Source organism: Camelus bactrianus, chromosome 18 (genome assembly GCF_048773025.1).
Source record: "Camelus bactrianus isolate YW-2024 breed Bactrian camel chromosome 18, ASM4877302v1, whole genome shotgun sequence".
NCBI lineage: Eukaryota > Metazoa > Chordata > Mammalia > Artiodactyla > Camelidae > Camelus > Camelus bactrianus.
In genome coordinates, this window is record NC_133556.1 from 8,936,807 (window position 1) to 8,959,400 (window position 22,594).

The following is a 22,594-nucleotide window of genomic DNA, read 5'->3' on the forward strand; positions in this document are numbered from 1 at the left end:
GGAAGCCAGAGGTGAGAGGTCCCAGCTGGAGGGCTTGGGGTCCTGGGCAGCTCATAGGTGCCCGGTCAGGTTATGTGGTTGGGGGAGGAGGGCCAGCTGTGAGCTGGGGACAGCTGGGACCATGTCTCCCTCTGGCCTGTGGCTGGAGGAGACCCTTCAGGCTATTCCTTTCCTGGAAGCTTAGGTGGGGCCAGGCCTCCTGCTGGTGGGGTCTCGTAGTGTCTCAAGGTGTGCTTTCTGGCCCTTGGCAGAACTACCATGTGGAGGGGCCTGTATCTGTCCAGCCATCCATCCTTCTGTCTGTCACTCCACAAGCTGGTGTGAGACTTACGGAGGCACCAGGTCTGCAGGGTCTCGGGTTCTGGTGTCCAGCTTTAGGCTGGCATGTAGGAAGGGCTCACTTCTGTGCATTATATATATATTGTAGAAGGATAAACAGTGTCTGGTGACAAGCCTGGGTCTGAAATGTGCCGTCCAAAGAGCTCGACCAAGACATGCATTCACATGACCAGAGCCCCTATCAAGACAGAACGTTCCAACCCCGCCAAAGTTCCCTCAGGCCTGTATGCAGCCAGCCCCTCCCCCAGGCCCTGGCAACCACTGGCCCATTCTCTGTCTCTATAGCCTTGCATCCTCCAGAGCATCGTGTAAACACAGTCACACAGTATGCAGCCTGAGTCTAGCTTCTTTCACTCCTCCCAGTGCTTTGTTGAAGCATCAGGAGCTGGTTCCTTTTGGTGGCTGAGTAGTATTCCCCTGCATGGATATGTCACAGAGCTCTGCTGCTCTCCTGGCGGAGAAATTCAAGGCCTGCCAGTTTGCTGAGCTGTTCTCTGGCTTAGGGCCACCCAGAGGAGGGGGCACCTTTCCTCACATTCACCAAGGCACTGCCTACACCACATCCCCACCCCCACTGAGAGCCGACCCTGAGCCAGGATCGCTGCACACTTCTGTCCGCAGAGCTGGAATTTCATCCTCCGTTTCTGGTGACTAATACAGACGGCGAGCTCCTGATGAAATTACACCTGCCTGCGGCTGCCCTTAGGACTGCAGTCCTCGCCTGCCACGCAAGTGGGCTCCGGAACAATGGATGCTCCAGAGGCAGGGGGCAGGCCTGGAGGGACAGGAGCTGTCTGCCCTGTGGTGTTCACCCACCTCTGTGTGCCCCATTCCCCAGGGAGTCTGGGGGTCCTCAGCAGTAAGGCCCTGGTCTCCACTTGTGCACCTGTATAGCTTTAAGTAGAAATTCCGTGTTTTCCTGAAACACGGACAGGACTTCTTTGGGAAGGATATGGAAGGAGGGCAGTCAGGAACATAATTTAGAGTCAAACAGAATGGGGCTGTGTGACCTTAAGTGATTGCTACCACGTCTCTGTGCTTTGGTGTGGTCGTCTGTGAACAGGAGAACAGAGGATCTGGTTTGCAGGGCCAGGGCAAGACTCAGCTGGGGTCATATGAGCCGCTGGGCTCCCACAGAGCGTGGGGCCCCCGAAGGGGAGGGAGTAGGGACATTTGGGTCTCCCGCTCCCTGTGTCCCCCTCTGAGCTGCTGTAGGGCCACTTTCCTCCAAGTTACCTGTGAGGGCTGTAAGTAAAAGATTGGGTGACAGACATCTGAGATCCCCTGCTGGCTGTGGCCAGTCTCCTGAGTGTTGTGTGAGCAGCACTGAGATTTCGGTTGGTCACGGAATCTTCTGGTCGGGCCGATCCCACTCTGCCACCTGCTTGCTGCCTGTGGCTTGGATGGCTGCCTGGTCGGCTGCGCCTCAGTTTGACCATATAGAAAACAGAGGAGCCGCACCTTGTGGGCTCACAAACAGCCATGCCTGAGTGAAGGGGGACCCAAGAAGAGCTCCTGGGTCCCCCAGAGGTTGTGACTTCCTAAGGAAAGAGAGCACTGTGGGTGACAGCAGGATGGCCTGCATGAGTGTCTTGAGATTTGGCTTTTTTTTTTTTTTTTTTTTTTTTTTTTTTTTTTTGATGGAGGTACTGGGGATTGAACCCAGGACCTCGTGCATGCTAAGCGTGTGCTCTACCACCAAGCTATTTCCCTTCCCCTTCCCAATTTGAGGGTTTGAACTTTGTTTTTTTGTGTGAGGAAGTAATTGACTTTTCCTGATGAGCCTCCCTACCTCCACGCCTTGGCCCCTTGTCTTCAAAGGCTGGACCCCTGAGTCCCACCCTTTGGCTGTACTCAGTGGAGGGAGTGGCAGGCTAGCCCTGTGCAGATGGGCCCCTGAGTGCTTCTGCCTGGCTCCCTGGAACAGACAGGACCCCTGCCCGCCCGCCCACCCAGCTCCAAGGTGGTCCTGGCGGGCTCCAGGGGGGTCTGGTGACTGGGCCTGTCTGGTGTCTCATGTTTATCCAGGAGCTGGTTTTTCAGGTGTGGCGACTTTCAGCAGAGAGGCCCAGCTCGGGAGAGGTAGGCCCTTTGGGAAGGAGCTGGTTGCCCCTGTTCTCCGTGTGTACCCTGGTTTTCAGCTGGGGGTGCAGCCCTCTGAGTGGGTGGGCTAACCACATCCTCCCTCTGATCCTGGTCCATCACCTGCCCAGGGCCAGTACTACTGAGACACTGTTCTCAACACATCCAAAGGAGAGATGCTCTTGGTTGCCCTGGGTTGGAGGCCCAGTGCCCCTTTTTGGGGGCTGGCTCCTTTGGCTGCCTCAGGGTTTCCCACTTCCCAGCAGGGGACCCTGAAAAGTATCAGGACCTTTGAAGCCAGACAGACAGAGGTTCCAGTCCCAGTTCTATCGCTGACCTGCTGTGTGGCTTCAGGCAAGCAACTTTACCTTTCTGAGCCTCATGTGAACAAAGGAGCATGGTTCTCCTTGCCTGGCAAGGTTCTTGCAAGGATCCGTGTTTTCATTTGGGAGAAGTTGGTCCCCATCCCAGTGAAGAGTGTTTTCTCAGCTTGTCATAGGACAGTCCCAGAGGCTGGCCCTAGGAGAGCCCCAGGCCTGCCCAGAGGGGACCTGGATGCCATCATTCCTTGCTGTGCTCTTAACCTCCTCTGCCCATGGAGCATGGGCTGTGCCGTGTCTGAGTTTGTTTCTGCAAGCTAGGAAAACCCCAGGGGTAGAAGCAGTTAGTCCTCTTGGCCCATCGACCTCTCAAACCCTTGGAGCGGGTGATCAGGCATCAGAGATGCCAGGCCCTGCCTTGGTGCTGGGTTACCCAGGGGTGTGGGCCCTGTGGCTGGATTCTGGAGACAGACACACTCCCCGGTGGGGGCAGCCTGCAGGAGGTGACTGGAGGACAGGTGGGATTCAGAAGGCTGGGTGGGCACTCTGGGGTGGGGGTTGCAACGGAGTGAGTAAGGTCCAGAGACAGGCAGTGACACTCCAGAAGTAGCAGGGCCTTCCATGGGGACCAACTTGGGGCCTTGTGTTGGGTCCAGGTGAAGACCTTCATCAGATGGCCTCACTCCCAGCCAGGGCATGGCCAGGCCCTGCCTGCTTCAGTGCCAGCCGTGATGCGCTTCACCGTTTTCTAGAATGTACTGTGTTCCATCTTGCTTCTCCTTCGAACACGTTTTACTGCTCCCTGTCCATTTCATTGGGCCAATTGTTGCAGGCCTCAGCTTGGATGTCACTTCTGTCGGGAAGCCTTCCCTGATGCCCCCTCCTGCGTCCGTGTTGGATGCCCCTCCTTTGCTCCTGCAGCACAGCCCTCGCTACATTCTGTGTTCCAGCTGCCCTTGAACTTGTCTGTTGCCCTTTCTTGGGTCAAGGCTGTGCTGCCTTGTCCGTCCGTATCCCTGCCCCCAGCTCCCTGCCTGGCACAGTGAGCACCCAGGACAAACTTGTTAAGTGAATTAGAAGCAAGCTGGGTGTTGGGGCAATCGGGGCGGGGCCTTGGAAGGTCAAGGGGCTTTTTCCACCCTTCGATACCAAGTCTCACCAGCTCAACTCCATCCTCCCCAGAGGCAGCCAGAGGGTGGTGGGTGATGGTGGTGGTTGGTGGGGGAGCACCGTGTCTTCCTGTGGCTGGTGCAACCCAGTTTGGGGGAGTTCCCCCTCCATGAAGGGCAGCTGGTGTGCGTGGAGAGAGCACAAGTGTGAAGCCTCAGAATAGTTAGCCCCCTGGGCTATGTAGACACACACACTTATGTACATACATGTGTGTGTACGTCTGTGGGGTGTTCCGGAAGCTGCTGGCGGTGACTGTGTCCAGTAACTTGACGTTTAGCTGGATCCTGACCACCAGCCTCAGACAAGTCCTGCCCGGTGTGCAGAGCCCCCTCTGGTCCCGGCTGGTGGCACAGGGACGAGTCCATCAGTTAAGAGTGCATTTGGCTCCAGGTAATAGGAAACCTGACTACAGAGGCACCAGCAAAGAGGGGTTTACATATTCCGCACAAGAAAAGCCGGTGGGTAGGTCCTCGGAGCCTGGGGTCGGGGCTCAGCGGTACCTTTAGGATTTTATTTTTTCCTCTCTAGCATGTGGATTTTTTTTTTTAATTTGAAAACTGTATTCTTTCAAATGTACACTTCAATGTGTTTTCGTATATTCACAAAGTTGTGCAGTGTTCGCCAAAGTCTAATTTCAGAGCATTTCATCACCTCCAAAAGAAATCCTGACCCGTTAAGTAGACATACACACACCTCCTGGCAGCCAGTGGGGTCTGTCTTTCAGGATGGCTGACGTGACTTCTGCTTAGGACTGGGGCCCGGGGCTTCTGCAGGGGCACCCTCCTCCCTCCCCTACTCCTGTGCCTCCTGGATGGTGTGCCCCGAACTCTTAGAGCTGAAGGGGCCTCAGAAAATGTTGACCTCTTTTCCTTTTCAGATGTGGAAACTGAGGCCCAGGACTGGGAAGACAGTTGGTTAAGGTCCCAGAGTTAAAAGAATCAAGATCTGAAAGCCACATCTCATGACTCTTGGTCCAGGGCTTCCTGCCCTCCTGCAGCCACTCTGGTCTGCCTGTTCCGGGAGGCTGGGTGGGCGCATTGAGGCAAAACAGCTGACGGAGGTTCTGGAGCAGACCGCGGTGGATGGGGGCCTTAGGGATGTGGGAGTGATCAGGGCATTGGAAACACCCCAGATGAAGAGAGGGGAAAGTCCGCAGTAGGACATAGTGGCTGTCGATTCTGTTTGGAGGCAGGTGGCTGTTGAGTGTTTGATGGAGTATAGGCTGATGGCTGCTGGGACCAGGCAGGAGAAAGGGGTACCAATTTCTGCCCAGTGACTCACGTGCAGACTGCCCATGGCATCACCTGGGGTAACCCTCAAGCCTCATTACATATCCAGGTAAATCCCAGTAGATGCAGTCCTTGGGGTCTGTGGAATGGGTCTGATGAGCTGGAAGTACCACCTAAGGGAGAGAGCCCTGGAGGCGGGCAAGTGGGATATCTTGGGTGGTGACGCTCCTAGGCGGGTGGGCCCAGTCTCAGTGATGCAGGCCCCACATTTATCTGGTGTAATAATGAGTCACTGCCCATGTGGGCTGCGTCCACCCTCATGGTGCTGCCCAGAGCTGTCGAGGCTTCCATGAGGATGGGGGATGGAGGGCAGGTGGGTGTGGCATGGAGCTGGAGCTGGTTTTTGTCCAGGTGCCTACTGCCCACCTTGGGGAGTCAGTTCAGAGCTTTGTCGACTCCATGAGGTTTTCCTTCTGAAAGGCTTAGAGGGCCAGGAGACCGAGACCCCTCCCTGCCAACGTGCACCTCTGCAGGGACAGAACTTTGGAAGGAGTGACTTTCTCATCCCAGGCTTCAGACAGGGTTTCGCTGGGGGCATGAAACCAGTGCCTCCTTGCTCCCGTCTTCTTGGCTCAGAGCCTGCTGCTGCATTCATGGGGGTCAGACTGGGCGATCCAGAGTCTGGGGTCTACAAGGAGGGCTGGCAGCTCCCAGAATTCTCTTTTGCTGTCTCCACAACTCACCCCAACATCCTGGAAGGCCCACAATCTTGGCAGTGCAGGACCCTTCCCAGCAACCTCTGCCCTGTTTTTGGTTCAGAAAGTGATATCTCCATGTCTGTGGGGTCCCTTCTGGTTGTCAGGACCTATGATGCCTCCAGGAAGCCCACCTTGGGCCTCACTACAACACCAGAGAGGAGGCCTGGCCCCTGTCCTGAAGCCCCTCGCTCTCTGGAGGGAGGCAGAAAAGATAGTTTGAAATAATGAACCATGGGAGAACCGCTCAGCCTTTCTGCAAGTATCTGCACGTGAGTCACTGGGCAGTGAGCCGTGTTTGGGGCTGCTTAGGGGAAATGTGTGTCGGGGGAAATCAGGTGCTTGTTGCTCCTTCTGGCAGACTTTACTTTGAAACTGGCCCCTAAGTCTTCCTGCTGTGTGACCGGGGCAAGTTACTCAGCCTTTCTGAGCATCCATGTGCTTGGAGGGTTGTAGCAGGAGATGAAGAAAGGATGCTAACAGCACAGCACTGGGTGGTCACATATGGCTGCTGATGGCTGTAATGTGACTGAGGCTTCTTGAAAAAGTGGGGTTCAGCCAGGCCCAAGGCCAAGGTGAGATTTGGATAAAAAGGCTCCGTTGGGACCTGGCTCTCACCTCCCACCACTGCTCTGTGAGGGAAGAAGGGGCAGAGTGTCAGGGATGCCTCTACTGGGGGAGGAGACTGAGACCCAAAGAGAGGAAGCAGGTTGCCCAGCGTCACACAGCCCCAGTAGATGGCAGATCCTCAACTACACGGATCTCCCGAGAGTTGGCCCCATGCACGCACCTGAGACCGTGGGCTTTTGGTGGGGAGCTGCCTGTCAGCAGTGGTTGGGCCCTAGGGAAGGGATGGTGTAGCCTGGGCTGGGCTCCTCCAGGTCCCCGTCCTGGTGTTGGGAGAGAAAAGCCGGCATGGGTCACTTTATTGAATCCCCTGGCCAGAGCTTTGGGCAAGGCCTGGCTTGTCCCTGGTGGATCGAGGTAGCCAGGCTCACCTTGCCAAAATGAGGGCCGAGGTGGGGGCAATACGTTTGGAGAAGGAAATGGGGTGTGTGCACCAGCCTGAGTGTGCACGGGAGAGGAGGGCCAGGGAGCAGAGCGGGAAGGTGGCCTGGAGTGCTCGCTGTCCCAGAGTGCTGTGTAATGGTGGGCAGGTCACCTCCATGCTGGGCCTCGGTTGTACAGCGTAGGACGGATGACAGTCTGTGTCCTGCCTCCCTCCCAGAGTGCAGGGGCCTCAGAAGTGATAATGTGTGAAAGCTGTGAGCAGGGAAGGGGTGATTGGTGTGCCCCTGTGTGGGCCTGTGACTGTCCAGCCACAAAAGAATGCGTGTCATCCCCTGGGGACCTGGCTATTAATGTGAACCAACCCCCTGCTCCTGCAGCAGGGTGGGAATTCACCCCCCCCACCCCCAGGATAGACCATGTGGCCCCCTCTTCCCTGTATGGTGGTGTTCCTTGCCTAGAGCACAGTGGGTTTGCAAGAAATACTTTAATATTTATGAAAGGGATGAATGGGGCTTGGGGCACCTGCAGGTGTCAGCCGTGACGTGTGTGCGCATGTGCGAACAGAGAGTACGAGGACAGGGCAGGTGGCAGGTGCAGCTGCCAAAGACCTAGTGAATGGACATGTGAATGGAGATGGTCTCCTCTCATGTGTAGGTCACTATTTATATAACCTTCGACGCAGGGAAGGGTACAGCTCAGTGGTTGAGTGTGTGCTTAGCATGCACGAGATCCCCATTACCTCTGTTAAAAAAATGATGATAAAAATAAATAAATAAACCTAATTACCTCCCCCCTAAAAATATATACATGTATGTATAACCTTCGACTTCTCTTTCCTTACCTGGGAGCTCTGGGCAGGGACTGGGCCTGATTCACCCCAGTGCTGGGTCTGGGTCTTCACGGGTGCAGTGAAAATACTCGCACTCACAATTAATTGGCGTCCCACAGCATCCCTCAGGTGGGTGCGAGGCCAAGGCGGGCGGGCGGGCCCAGGACTGGGACTGAGGAGCCCTTGGAATCGGGAGGGAAGGAGGAGAGGGTCCTGGAGGGTGTGGTGTTGGGATTTACAGGAGCAAGAACAAATGAGGGGGCGGAGGGCATCTGGGTCGGGGTGGGGCCTGTGGGCAGGCCAGAAATGAGGAAGGGGTGTGAGAGGGACTGTGATGAGTGCTCTGGACTAGATCGGGGCAGGTGTGGACGCTGAGGAGCGGTCGTGGTGGTCCTTCCATCTGGGGCTGAGAACTTCTAGCCCAAGTTCCCAACCTACAGGTGGGGGAACTGAGGTCCAGAGAGGGGTGGTGCCCAGGCTCCATGCTGTACTTCAGGGTGACCTCTGGAGTTAGAAGCCAGGTTCTTCCCTGGGACCCTTGCCCCCCACCCCTAGTGGCTCCGAGCCCATGGCACCAGGTTGAGTAGAAACCAGTAACTGGGGGAGGGAGGGAGCATGCCGGCTCCGGAGGGCTGGGCCGGGTTGCCAGTTGGGGTGGGGGCCGGGAGCCAGCGCCCGCACCGGGATTAGCTCACCCACAAGTGATTAGCTCTTTTCCGCCCAGCCTTTTCCCGACAAGAAAGGGCCTGGTGCTCCTCTTCCACATCGCTCATCCTTCTGAGAAGGCCTGTTTACGTCTGATGAAGAGGCTCTTAAGAGACACGCTCGCCCCAGGGGCTGGCGCTGCCCCAGTGCTGGCTTCTTCCCACCACCTCCTGACACCCAGCCCCAAGCTCTGCAGATGCCTAAGAACCAAGACATATTTACACACCACGCAGGTGAGCTGCCCAGGGGCAGCCAGGACTGGAGGGCCGGCGGCCAGGGCCCCCTGACGCCCAGCTGAGTGCCAGGCCTGCATTTCTCATCCGGTCCCCCAGCACGTAGGGGGACAGAAGTGTCATTGTGCCGCCAGTCAGGAGAGCCGGGTGAGCTGACCTGGAGTTGATGAGACAGGGTGATGTCAGGGGAGGCAGCGCTCAGCAGGTGATGTCAGTGCAAAGCAGTTGTCACCATCATCGTGACTTCTTTAATGAGCCCGTAGGCTCTCCAGCCCCGAGCCAGATACTTTTCACATGTTATCTCACACGTGGTCCTTGTGTCACTGGTAGCACCATTTTGCTCAGATGGAAGTCACAGGCTGGTGATAGCTAGGTAGACACCTGATTCCAGCTTCGGTTGACCCCAAAGCCCAGGCGTCTCCCCCGTCCTCATGCCGAGAGGGGCAGACGGGGCAGTAGGGGAACTCAGGCCAGCTGGATGTAGGTGTGATGAGGTTGAGAGCGCCATGGGGGGGACCATAGGTGCGCAGGGTGGTGGAGATTGGCTGAGCTTCCTTTTGCATCTCCCTTACTCTCAGACTTGGTTTCTTTTAGTGACTTGTTCATCCACCCAGCAAGTATTGCAGACTGCCTGCTTGCTGTAGTTCTGGGAGACAGCCGTGAACAAAACAAAATCCCTTCCCCCGTGCATGCACGTCCTGTTAGGGAGGCTGGTGAGACTCTGTCCATCTCCCGGCTGGCATTGGGTGCCAGCCTCTGCTGTCCTGCATACACACACCTTCCCACCCGATGGAATGAAATGGCCATGGGGTCAGGGCTCTTCGTTGTCCTGGAGTGACAGAGAGCCTGGGCATTGGGGCTCTTAGGACTGGGTCCTGAACTCAGAGGGGCCCATCTGGAAGGACCCAGGAGGCCTGGTCCCTGTGGTGAGACTGTATGTCTCCATCCAATCCCACTGGTTCCGGTTTTCTCATCCTGAAGATTGAAGCCCATTTAAGCCCTCCCACCCCTCCTCTACCTCCTTTCTCACCCAGGCCCCACATCTGCCACCCTCTTCCACTCCTCAGCCCTTTGCATCTCCTCCCCTGGGCCCACCCAGTTTGTTGCCCTGGTCCTTCTGTTCCTCTGGGTTCCTTGGCGAGCCTCCTGACCTCTGACCTCCACTCTTCTCCCCTCCCCTGATTCCCCCTTTGTCTTCAGTTTCCCTCTGATTTCTCCCACTGTGTTCTCCCTGGACCCCTCTAATCCATGATGGGCCTTTGCTCATATCTCTCAGCTCTTGTCCCTTTAGCCCAGACCCCCCCATTAAGCCCTCAGCCCTTGATCACCCACGGGTTACAGGTGACCCTCAGGGTCCCAGGCTTGGCCTCTCAGCCTCCTCTCTTCCAGCCTCCCCACTCTTCCCTGCTGGGCTGGGGGCACCATCATCCACTCCATCATTGGAACCAGAAACCCAGATGTCACCCCAAGGGCCTCCTGGGAACACCCCCATCCACTCAGTCACAAAGCTCTGCCCTTCTCGATGATCAAATCTAGCTTCTCCATCCTGCTGCCACCATCTGCCTCAGACCTGGTTATCCCTGGCCGAGACTCTTATGGAAGCTTGGTAACTACTGGTTTGCCATCTCCAGTCCTGTCCCCTATAGTTCACCTGCCAGGACCCCCTAAACATACCTGCTTCAAACCCATTGGTGGTTCCCATCCCCTAAATGGTGACCTTCTGAGGTCCTGGACCTGGCCCCAGCAGCCACGCCCGTCTCTTGGCCCACCACTTCCTGCCCTGACTTGGCGGTTCCAGCCACACAGAGCCAGGCCGGTTCTCTACCCCATCCACCGCTCTGCTCAGGCTCCACCGAGACACGTGGGCGGTCCTGACTCGTGGTTGGGTTTCCTGGGCAGCGGGTAATTTGGCTCTCCTTCAAATGCGTATTTGCTCAGCATTTTATTCCAAGGAGGTGGGCGCTGCAGGGGGCAGGGCAGGCATCCCCCTTGTAGATGAGCAATGTCTGGGTACTGCTCTCCGGGCTGTGTTCCTCCCCTGCAAACTCCCACTCCCACGTGATGTGACCCTGGACTCAGCCCGGGTGCCATCTCCTCCAAGGAGCCTTCCCTGATTTTCCCACCTACCATCCCATACTTCTGTGTGTCACGTATTTTTGTCTTTGGCAGAAGTATTATTAACTTACAGTAAAATGCATACATCTTAAGTGTCCAGCGTGATGAGTTTTAACCTGTGTATATGCCCATGTAACCGCCACTCAAATCAAGAAGTGTCACAGTGTGTTTTAATCTCTTTTTTTCTAAGAGTCTATTTTATTGTAATCGTCCCGTCTCCTCCCAGCCTGGGACACTCTCCAGGTCAGGAGCACCTGCTCTCTGTCCCAGTGCTCTGTGGAACAAAGTGGGATGGTTTTGGGGTGTGTGCATGTGGCCATGTCCCCACATGTGTGACTGTGAGCTGGGAGTGTATGACAGTGGCCGTGGGAACTTGTGCATTTTGAGCCTGGCTGGGGCGCTGCTGCAAGGCCAGATGCCCCCTCCTCAGCTGGGAGAGGGCCTGATCCCGATCCCCGGCCCAGGGCCTCTGCAGGGAGCAGCGGCCCTGCCGGGAGAGGCCCCTACCGGCTGGCAGCCTAGAGATTAGTCTCCAAGGCCACGATGCCAGTTGCCATAGGCACGCGGGCCCGAGTCGGGATTGCAATTTCTCATCCTGGTCACGCAGGCGGCGGCCACCCCGTCCGCTGCCAGGAACCAGGAGACAGGCTTTAAATAACAGGGAGGAAACCTGATCCCAGGGAGCTGTCTGCCCACCAGAGCCAGGCCTCCCCTCCTGCTGGGACAGGCGTGGGGGCAACCTGGACACCTCGTGCTGCCAGCGGCACCCACCCCATCTCCTCTGGGGTGGAGCCTGGGTTTGAGGGTTCCCCTCGTTGACCTGATGCCCAGAGCTCAGGCCCTAGCTCAATCTGAGAAGAGTCAGCCCACCTTCATGACCCCCTCCCCCAGCTGAGAGAGGTCAAGTCCTGCCTTCTAGAATCCAGGGCTTCCCATGGCCAGGCCCCAGCTTCTCCTCCTAGAAGGCAGGAGGCCTCCTTCCTTTTCCCAAGAAGCAGCAAGATGCCCTTTGCCTGAGCCTGGGCTGCTGTCCTGTCTCCGGGGGTTGGGCAGCGTGTGGGTTGGTTATTCTTACATTTTTTTTCTTAAAGAAGGAGGTTTCTGTTAATTCTTTCCAAATTGCAAAAGTCATACTTCTTCTCTTAGATCGTTTACAAAACGCAGAGTAATAGAGGGGAGAAGGTCACTCATGGATCCCGCCCATCAGATGAAATGTCGGGAGTCTCCACCCCCAGCGTTTCCGCCCGTATTTGAGGTCGATCGTCTGTACGACGCTGGTGCCTGTGGGGCACTTGGGTTGCCTGTTGTTTCCCTTTTTCGTGTGTGGCATGTGTCTTTACACATAGGACATGGTTTGGTGAAACACCTTTGTATGTAAGTCTTTGTGTTTTGGGTAATTTTCTCTGGGTAAATTGATAAAAGAACTGAGTCAAAGGGTGGGAACTTGGTTAAACCTCTGGAGACGTGTCAAGACAACTTTCTTGTCTGCTTCGTAACTAGGGATCCCAAACCTGTCTTTTTAAAAGTTTTTATTGAGAGGAAAAAAAGAGCTATTTATTATGAGTCAACAGCTTGGTAAATTTTTAAAGAAACCAAGTCACCCAGGTAAACTACCCAGCTCAAGGCCAGAACGTTCCCAGCCCCCCCCAGAAAGCCCCCACCACCCTCCTGTCTAACCACGGCCCGGCCCTGCCTGTCCACCAGCGTGAGTGCCGTCCTGACTCCTGACAGCGGAGTCTGGCCGGTGTTTGAGACGCATAAACTGTATAGTAAGGTGGGGTAAGAAGACGGTAAAACAAAGTTGTGTCCTAACATGGATGCAGAAGTGAATCTCAGTTTGATGAAAACGCACACCGTGGGGTCTGTCTCCGTTAGGAGTGTGTTCAGTTGCAAGTAACCTGATAAACAGAGACTTAAGAAGGGAGGGGTTGTTTTGTCCTGTAATGAGAAGTCTGGAGGTGTGCAGCCCAGCCCTGGGGCAGCTGCTCAGGGGTTTCAGAGAGACCAGTGCCTTCTGTTCCCTGACTTTTCCATCTTTTCCAGGCGGTGGCTTTGGTCATCCTGGTCTAAAGGGACTGCAGGCCACCAGGCAGCAGGCGGAAGGGGTTGGGCGGCCCATGCCTGCTCTGTGGCAGGAGAGAAGAGGGTAGAGTGGGACTTGAGCGGACCAGCTACAGCATCTGCTACAGAACCCTAGATTCTTGCTGTGGGTCGATCACCAAATGGGATGTTGGAAAGGGTGTGTCAGTCTGTTATAAAATAGACCAGGAGACAAAAACAAATGGTAAAGATTGACTTACTAGGATGCTTTTAGCTGCCAGGATAAGAAACCTCCACTGGAAACAGCTTACAAAACATGGGCTTTTATTATCCAGCCTGAAGCCCAGAGCGGGCAGACCCCGGTCAGGAGGGTCCAGGTTCTTCCTCAGGTCTGCTCTGCTGGCCTCTGCATGTTGGCCTCACTTGCTGGGCTGGCTCCTCTCCTGGTCCTCTTAGTTGGAGATGTCACATTCAGAACATCTGGATATCCTCGTTTCTGTCCCTTTTTAAGAGCAGGGAAAACGTTGCTAGAAACCCTGTGTCTCAGTGGCAGGAATTGGGTTCCATGCTTCTCCTAAACCCATCCCAGCTGAGGAAATGGGATTGCCTTGGTCTAAGCCTTCAGGCATCACCAAAATTCTCTGCCCCAAGCACCTGCCTTTAGGTGCCATGACACAATGGGGGCTCTGTCAGCAGGATGGAGGGAGAGGATGTGGGGTCAGAGGTGGGATGGGGATTCGAGTGTCTTGACAACAGTTCCAGGCTGCCTTTCACTGCACTGTAGCCAGCGGAAGACCTCGTCCAGCTGCCCTGCCTGGAGCCTGCCTGGGCTGGTGGGAGTAGAAGTCAGGGCCACTGTCTGCTTCGTTCTCTGCCCGCTGCCGTGCTGGGTGGACAGTGCGGGAGCAAGGACTCAGGGCCCACTCGTAATCCCATCCCCACTGGGAAGCTCCTGGGACAGGAGATCCAGTGGGGGGTAGGGCTGCTGGGGAGAAGCGATGCCCCCTCCCCTCCAGAGGGGAGAAATTTCTTTTTGTTTGTTCTCTCAAGCTTCTTTTTCAAGAAACACAAGCATATGGCAGGGATGGTGCGGGGGCCGTGTTTGGGTGGTGTGTGCTCTTCCTTTGCCTTTTACGTGGTGATAGTATTTTTTTTCCACCAGCTCCAGGGCCCAGCTGGTACGTAGGGCAGTGAGACTTGAGTCAGAGCCACTCCCCTGGTATCTGGAAACATCCAGCTCTTTCCACTGGTGGCTCCTGGGGTTTCCCATAGGAAAAAGGATTGGAGAACTTGCCAGCAAACCCAGGCCTGAGCTTTGTAGAGGTCTGAGCTGAGGACTGTGTATCAGGAGGTTGAGGATGTGGACCAGGATTTGTAGGTGGGATGTGGTGAGTGAAGGGGTCCTGGAATCATTCCTGAGGCCACTGTAACGAATTACCATAAACCTGGTGCCTGAAAACAACCGAAATTTATTCTCTCACGGTTCGGGAGGCCAGAACCAAAATCAGTACCACTGGGCCAAAATCAAGGTGTCAGCAGGGCCGTGCTCTCCCTGGAGGCTCTTGGGGAGAATCTGTTCCTTGCCTCTTCCAGCTTCTGGTGGCTGCTGGCATCCCATGGCTTGTGGCCGCATCACTCCGGTCTTCAAGGCCGGCATCTCCCCATCTCTCTCTGCTCTGTCTTCATGTGGCCTTCTGTGCCTGTCAAATGTCCTCTGCTTCCCTGTCAGGATGCAGGTAATGGCATTTAGGGCCCACCCGGATGATCCAGGATCGTCTCCTCATCTCAACGTCATTAGCTTAATCACATCTGCAAAAGTGATTTTTTCCTTATACAGTGACACTTCAGGCTCCAGGGATTAAGACGTGAGTGTCTTTGGGGGCCTTTTTGGGGCTCCCGCATGTCCTTAAGAGCAAATTTGAGCAGCCATTCTTATAGAAGGACTCTCTCATAGTGTAGACCAACTGGGGAGAGAGGCGTAGACAGAAATTCCTGGCTGGGCCCCTGCTCTCCCATCTCAGCTCTGTCCCACACCAGGGGGGGGCCTTGCACACATGCCTGTGGACACCCCAAACACAGAGCAAAGCTCTGTTCACCCTCCCAAACAGCTGCTCCCTGGGAGCGCACCTGCATGGTCTGCCCTCAGTTACTTGTCACTGCGTAACAGCGCCAAACTTAGCGATGTCAGACAGCAGCCGTTTCTCATTTTAATGTCTCGCAGTTTGGGGCATGACTGGACTCGGCTAGGCGGTTCTGGCTCAAGGTCTGCTACAGTTGCAGTCAAAAGGTGGCTGGGGCTGAGGGCCATCTCAAAGACTTCCTTACTCAGTGGCCTGGTGCCACTCGCGATCCACTCAACCTCTTCAGCATGGTGGCTTCAAGACAGCCAGACCGCTGGCGTGTTGGCCGGAGCTCCAAGGGTGAGTGTCTTTAGGAGAGAGATGCCGGGAGAAGCCCAGCACCCTTTGGGACCTGGTCTTGGAGGTCAGGGAAGCACCGAGGATTGTGTTGGTGAGAAGTGAGTGATTGAGGCCCATATTCAAGGGGAAGGGAATTAGATGTCACCATTGGATGGGAGAAGTGTCAGAGAATTTGCCGTCATGTTTAAAGCCACCTCACGTGGACACACCAGAGAAGAGGCCCCAGAAAGGCAATTTGTTTGCCCAGTGGATTCCAGGGGCCTGAATGCCCAGAAGATGGTCTGAGGCAGATGTGGGTTCTGGGTGGGATATGTCCTTTTAGGCTTGTAGGCTTCTTGCCCCTTGGACCAGGGCTGGAGCAGGACCCTCTGAAATTCAGGCCTAGGCTCTGGGGCCAAGGGAGGGATGGAGCTCAGGGTGTTTCCTACGAGACAGCCCCAGAATCTGACCGTGGTCGGTGTTGAAATGTTATTTGTCTGCCCTCCCAGCCTCACTGCGGACCTCATGCCACATTGTGCTCGCTGGTGCCTCAGGGCCTTTGCCCATGCTGCCTCCTGTCAAGGGTGCCCTGCTCCTCCCCATCCAACTTGTTCATACTTAGTAGGCGTGATCTGGCCTCAGGTCCCAGCTTTGCCACATCCTGGCTCTGGGGCGCTCAAGCCTTGAAATCTTCTGTAAAATGAGAGTGGTTTTGAGAATTAACCGCATCGGGGCCCAACCAGTCCTGGGCCCCTGGAAAGCAGCCCTGTGGCCCCTTCCCTCCCTCCTCTTGGCAACTGCTGTTTTGCCTCTGGCCCCCTTCAGATTCCTCTGCGTGTGGCTCCACGCCCAGGGGCTTGTGGTGTGGAGACCAGCACCTGGGCTCCTGCTGTCAGGTGCACAAGCTCTGCCTCAATTCCTGTCTGCTTGCCTCCCACCGGGAGCACAGCCAGCCCACGGGTCTCGTCAGCTACCCAGTGGGCCTGTCCCCGTGCCTGGGGTTCCACCCTTAGCCCCACTCCTCTGAATTAGGAGCCCTGCCCCATGGAGGAGCAAAAAGAGAACGAACTGTGTGTGTCAGATGTCCCAAATGTCATCCTGGCTTTGTCACTCACTTTGAGCAAAAGCATCCTGCCTCTGGATGTTGGTTTTTCCATCCTTAAAATGGGCCAGTCCCCTCCATCCTGCCGTTCCCCAGGGGCAGAGGTCACAGGTGTCAGAGTGCTTGTAAACAGGCTCTCCCAGGGAAGGCGGACAGGAAGGTGGCTCTTCAGCCTAGGAGAGGAAGGAGGAGCTGGCAATAGAAGCAGGGTAAGGAGCGGGGGAGCGGTGGGTGTTGAACCCTTGGATGAAGGGAGCGTCGAGGATAGTGGGCGGGGAAAGAGGTTCTTTTAATGGGCCGAGCTAGGAGGTTTGTCTGCAGCCCTGATTATTTTGCCTGCACACCCTTCCCCCACCTCGTACCCCATCGGCTCCATCCACTTCTGCGGGGCCGTGCGGAGCTGGGGGAGGTCAGGTATCCGCCAGAGGGAACACCTGTCTTCCTGGGCCATGGGCAGCAGTAAGGACAGGCACAAGGACATCTGCCCCTTAGCCTCCCAGCTGGCCTGCAGTGCCCTGTGTGGGATGTTTGGGATTGGAAATCCCAGCCGAAGTGCTGTCTTCTCACCCTCACCCTGGCTGCAGGGCCGGCTGGAGTGGGCTTTCTGGGCCTGACTCCCGTGGGTGCCTCCCTCCTGGAGGCAGGTCTGCCTTGGGCCGGGGCAGCAGTGACTCAGCTATGAACACAAGCACTAGGCTAATCTCTGGCTCAGGGACCGGGCTGGCCTCCAGCAGAGCTGCCACTGTCTGGGCCAGGAATCCTCGGCAAGTGTGGGAGGTGGGAGGCAGGCGGCGGGCAGGAAGCGCTGAGCTGCTTGGAAACCAGGGTTGGGATGTCGGAGCTGGAAGCAGCCCCAGAAATCATCCAGACTCCTGACCTGACTGCATGTTGTAATCCGCTGGGAACTGGAAAATACAGTGTCCTGGGCCCAATGCAGACCTGTCACCTCCAGGCTTCTAGGGGGCGGGGCCCAGGGAGCTGGGAGCAGGACCAGAGGGTATTGGCAGCAGCTGTGCGGCCTGCCCGCCTCGCTCACAGTTGGGCAGAGCAAGGCTGGAAAGCCAAGTGATGGGGCAGGTGTCACACAGCAGTGTCCCCAAATACTGGGGACCAAAAATCTCCCCTCCACCTGCCCCAGCTCCACCTTCTGGGGCTTTCTAAAACAAGGTCATCCCCTTTGGTCCCTGCGTGACCTTCAGACACATCAAGAGAGTGGCTTCCTCCCCTTCTGTGATCTCTTGGGTGAAGTGGCTCGGCCTTCTTTGGGACACACCCCTGCCCCCTCCTCTGAGGAGCCCCCAAGCCTCTGTCTGATCTTTTACTAAGTGAAGTTGGATATTTTGGACCTGAAGGCAGGACCTAATGTCCATAGCTTTGTCTTCCTTGTTGGTGTCTGTCCTTATTCTTGTTGGCCGAGGGGGGCATTTGGGCTCCTGGTCCCGCTGGCCCTTGTGTCATGGGGAGACCAACCGTCCTGCTTTGCCTGGGACTAAGTGGTTTCTGTGCTAAACCCAGAAAGTCCCAGGCAAACGAGGGTGAGTTGGTCGGTCTGGCCGAGTGTCAGCTATGGATTCCATCAGCTGGTCTTCCTGTTCCTGGCAAGTATGAGTACAGTCCTCATGGTGCATGTCGATGGGAAAGGACCAGGCATGGGGACAGAGACAGATGGACAGACCTCACCCCATTCCCCACTGGCTGGGGGCCTTGGGCGTGTCTCTGTGATGGCGTGATGATGGGGAGGCAGCTCACATGTGCTGATGCTCTGCCCCGGACACTCTGACAAACGTCGAAGTGGTACTGATGCTGCAGGTCCTGGGACAATACTTGGGGGAGCACCTGTCCAGACCCCTGTCTGAGCAAGCAGCCTCCCTCCCTTTCAGTGCCTGGACTGTTCCTCCTTTGTGATCCAAGTGCATCCAGAGTTGTAATCCCTCATGGTGCTGCTGCTGCTGCTGCTGCTTCCCTTTTTTTTTTTTTTTTTTTTTTTGAGAGCCAGGCAAGCCGAAAGTTGTCAGACACTCAGCATATAGCTTGTGAACATCCTGGCTCCCACCCGAAGTGGCTGAACATCACACTTGCTATTGGTCCCCCAAATATTTGTTGAATGTCCGTGAAAACCCAAGCAGGTGTTTGAGGCATTGGGAATATGATAAACCCGACAGGCATGGCCCTGGCCTCCCAGAGCCACATTCTAGTTGGGAAGTCTGGCAGGAAGCACGTGAACACATCACTTAAGACTCTATGAAGGATACAGAAGAAAAGATGGAGGCGAGTGCGAGAGGTGGGGGCTCCTGGTGTGGCTTCTAGGTCAAAGAAGGCACACGGAGGAGCTGGCAGTTGGGCCGAGGCTTGATGGACTGAAGGAGGCAGTGGAAAGAGGTGGGGACCTGGCAGAAGCTTCTACTCAAGTTTGAGGCCCCAGAAGGGAACATGCGATATGTTGGAGGGACAGAAAGAGGGCAGTGCTGGAGCCCAGCACAGAGGGGAGAGGGTCGACGGGCCCAGGTCACATGGGGCCTGCAGTGCGGGGAGGTGACATTCTGCCTCCAGTGGGAACCCTTGGAACCTTCTAGGCAGGAGAGCCACATGAGACTGATGTGGCTGCTGTTGGCAGGGGGCCGTAGGGGGGATGAGGAGGGCAGGGAGGCCCATGAGGAGCTGTTGCCCCAGTGTGGGCGAGCGAGGACAGTGGCTTGGATGGTGAGGAGGCCAGAGGCGGGCAGACTTGGATGCATTCTGGAGGAGAGCTAGCAGGACCCTCCCCAGGTGCTAGAAGTGAGACGGAAGGGAACCTGGATGAGGCCTCACCGTCCACCTGCATCTGAGCCAGAAGCAGGAGCTGTGTTCCATTTGAGTTCCTTGTTAGACACTGAAGAGACGTGAAGAAGGGGGCATCTCAGGCGGGGGAAAGAGAAATGGAGAGTCACCAGGATATGGATGGTATTTAAACCAAGAGATTGCCTCACAGCGAGGGAGGGAAGAGGAGAGGGCCCAGGACCCTCCGGCATTCAGTGGTCAGTGCCAGGATGGGGAGTGGCCCGGAGGTGGGAGGGAAGCCAGGTGTGTGGTCCCCGGCAGCCTTGGGAGAAGTGTCTGGGGAGGGAGAGGATGCTCACAGCCTCCCTGTTGCCTCTCAACCGTCGCAGGCCTTGCCCACCCAGGAACCAGGGGGTGAGAGGAAGTCCCTTGTCACTGAGGGCTTCCTGGCCACTTGTGCCCCAGGTCAGGAACCAGCCACCCACTACCTGTGATGTCACTTCTGATGTGCTCTCCTGGGTGACACAGCAGCACGGCCTTGCCCGGCCGCCTGACCTCACTTGCCGGTGTGTGACAGCAGTGGCCGCTGTTCTCAGCATCCCCTCCCGCCGGGGACTCTCTCCTGTTTGTTCTTGGGCACTTGCCTCCTGGTTAACCGCCTGTCATGCTCTATGCTGTCTGTTCTGTGTAGTTTGTTGGTTTTATTGGGTGATTTTCTTCTCTCTCATGTTTGGATTAGAACTAGCACTGACTTACAAATGAGGAAACGAGGCTTAGGTAATTGACCCAGTGTGGTCCTGGCAGCCCCGGTCCTGGGTCTCACCGTGTGCATAGTTCATGGCTCCCAGCTCCCAGCGCAGTGCTCCAGTCCCCCTGTTCCACCTGCAGCAGCTCCAGCCACGTGAACCTGCCCCTCTCTCAGGCCCAGGTGTTTGTGGGAGGGTCTCCTGCCCTCCTACCCAGACATACCCACCTGCCCAGGGCTGAGCCTCCTTGGGCGCTGGCTCAGAACTGAGGGTCCTGGGAGCCCAGATGGCCAGGACAAGGAGTCAGGGGTTGGCCCACAGCCCAGCCCCCTTCCCCCTTCCTCCCTGAGTTCCTGGTTTTTTCCTAAATGGATTAGGACCTTTGCCGGAAGGAGCCGGCCGCCGTCTGGGGCGACCCGGAGGCCAGGGCTGGAGTGCTGTCTGGTGCCTCCTGCTTTGCGCTGATTTGATTTGGGCTCCAGCAGCTGGGAGGCTGGCAGCCTGAGGCCTTTCTGGGAATGGCTCGAGGGACTAGGGAGCAGGGGGTGGCCGAGGGGAAAGGGGCAAGACGTGCCCAGGCAGGCACACCTCTCAGCTGGTCGGTCACACAGCAGACCCGTGGTTGGGCTTCAGGCCCCTCACTGCTCTTGGTGCATCAGTATGTCCCGTTGCACCCTGCCATACCCTCAGCATCCCTGAACGCTGTGGATTACAAACGCGTGTAACATTGCAGCCTGGGAGGAGAAATACATTTTATAAACATTTAGAGGTGAACCCCATACACATTTTGGGCAACTGCTGACTTGGCCAGTTGTTAAGATCAATATTTATCTGCAGCCAAATAGCAAACTTGGGCCAGGACGGAGTGCAGAGCTGAGCTCTGGCGCATCCCTTATTCCTTTGAACGTTTCTATAACTGAAGATGCAGGCTTCTCACCTTGTGTGTGATGCACCCTGACATTTGCTGTTCTGTGTCATCGATTTCTCGATCCACTAAAAGGCCACAGTCAGTGGTTTAGACCACACTGAGCTGGACCCTGGGGGCGCTGCAGCAATAGGCAGACTGGTCCCTGCCCTCACAGAGCTTATGGTCCAGAGCTGTCACCCCCCGTGTGCAGGAAGCAGGGAGGACAGGATTCACAGGCTCCCTCTGATGCCTGCAGCTCTGTTCCCTGCTTCCTCCCTTGAACTGGCCGCCTGGGGCCTGTGCACAGAGCACTAGAGGGTCTGAGCCCAGGGAGGGAAACTGAGGGTCCCTGCCTCTCCCCTCGACTCCCTCCTTTGCTTGGATTGGCAAGGGTCAGCTTCCCCATAGGGAGGCACTGGCACTGGGGCATCCCAACTCCTAGGGTCAGAAAAGGGAGGGGCCGGATGGATCAAGGACTGTGGGAGGCTGACCTTTGTATCTAGTGGGAGCCCAGGCCTGCCTGGGTGATGCAGGGGCAGCAGGCCTGTTCCCTGCCTGGGGCAGCCCTGATATGGGGCCCTGATCTGAGGACACCCCAGCAAGAGGGAGGCTACAGCTCTGTCCTCCAGGAGCCTCATGACGGAGGGGGCAAAGTCCTGTCTTAGGAAAATCTTGTCGGAGGTGAAGTGGCTTCTGCCCAGCGATAACTTTCTGCCCTTCTAGACTGAGTCCCGACAGCCAGGAAGTAGACTGCAGCTCTGATACCTGGAGCAGCGGCCTCGCCCTGGGAAGCACGTAGCCTGCTCAGAGCTGGGATGGAGGAGATCAGGGTGGGAAGGGATGAGAGGTGGGGCCATCAAGGGTGCCTTCCCAGCAGAGATGACAATTAAAAGCTAAGGGGCCAGGGAGGGCACTCGGGTCAGGGAGAATGGAACCAGTGACAGCTAGGGAGCCATGAAGGATGTCAGTGTGTTTGCGGGATGCGGATGCTTAGAGTACCCGGAACATGGGGTGTGGGAGGAGCTGGGGCAAGGGACAAGAGTCTGGAACCTTGACTATCAAGCTGAGGAGTCAAGAGCTAATATGGGCAGTAGGGAGCCACGGAGGGTGTGTGAGCAAGGGAGGGCCATGGCCAGTGCAGTGTGCGTGGGGAGAGTTGGCAGTTAGGGCCTGCCAGGCAGGCTGTTCATGGTACTGGGGGTGCAGACTTGGGGAGACATGCCCTGGGGCACACCCCTCAGTTATCCTGCCGTCCGTGACCACATCTGTACCGGCTGTGTGTAAGCTGCTGCGTGTCCAGGCCCATCAAGGCTCAAATTCCGTCATGCATATAAGACTCTTCAGTGAAGAGAAGGCAACCTCTTGATTCCTCCCACCTGGGAAGTATAGGTGGCCCTTGGGGGCTGGGGGTCCAGGCGGGTTCTGGGGCGGAGGGTGGCAGCCGCCATGTGTGGCACACACCCACCTCTGCCTCCTCCCTCCTCCATCCAGTTGACCATGGCCTTGCTGGGGAAGCGCTGTGACGTCCCCACCAACGGCTGCGGGCCTGACCGCTGGAACTCCGCCTTTGCCCGCAAAGATGAGATCATCACCAGCCTCGTGTCTGCCTTAGATTCCATGGTGAGTGCCCCCGCCCGCCCCCTGAAGGGTGGGACACCCGCCTCGGGAATCAGATATCAGATGGGATGACAGAAGCTCAGGTCCCGCCTCTGCCACTCACAGGAGCCCCCCACCCCCACCCTGACCTGGGCCTCAGTGTCCCCATCTGTTACAGGGCCTCTGCTGACGTTGGGGGTGGGCTGAAGATCAAGTGTGTCAAATTCAACCCTGGGCTCTGGCCCTCGTCCCTCACCCC

General features: G+C 56.6%; 1 protein-coding gene across 6 annotated transcripts in view; it reads left to right on the forward strand.

The window, feature by feature from the left end:
* GTF2IRD1 (GTF2I repeat domain containing 1) overlaps positions 1-22,594 on the forward strand; it is a 95,628-nt gene that overhangs the window by 4,753 nt on the left and 68,281 nt on the right. For all 6 annotated transcript variants that reach the window (XM_074345950.1, XM_074345949.1, XM_074345951.1 and 3 more), the window contains one exon: positions 22,231-22,359. In XM_074345950.1, the coding sequence (XP_074202051.1) occupies positions 22,237-22,359 (123 nt within the window). In that variant the 5' untranslated portion in view covers positions 22,231-22,236. The remainder of the gene's footprint in view (positions 1-22,230; positions 22,360-22,594) is intronic.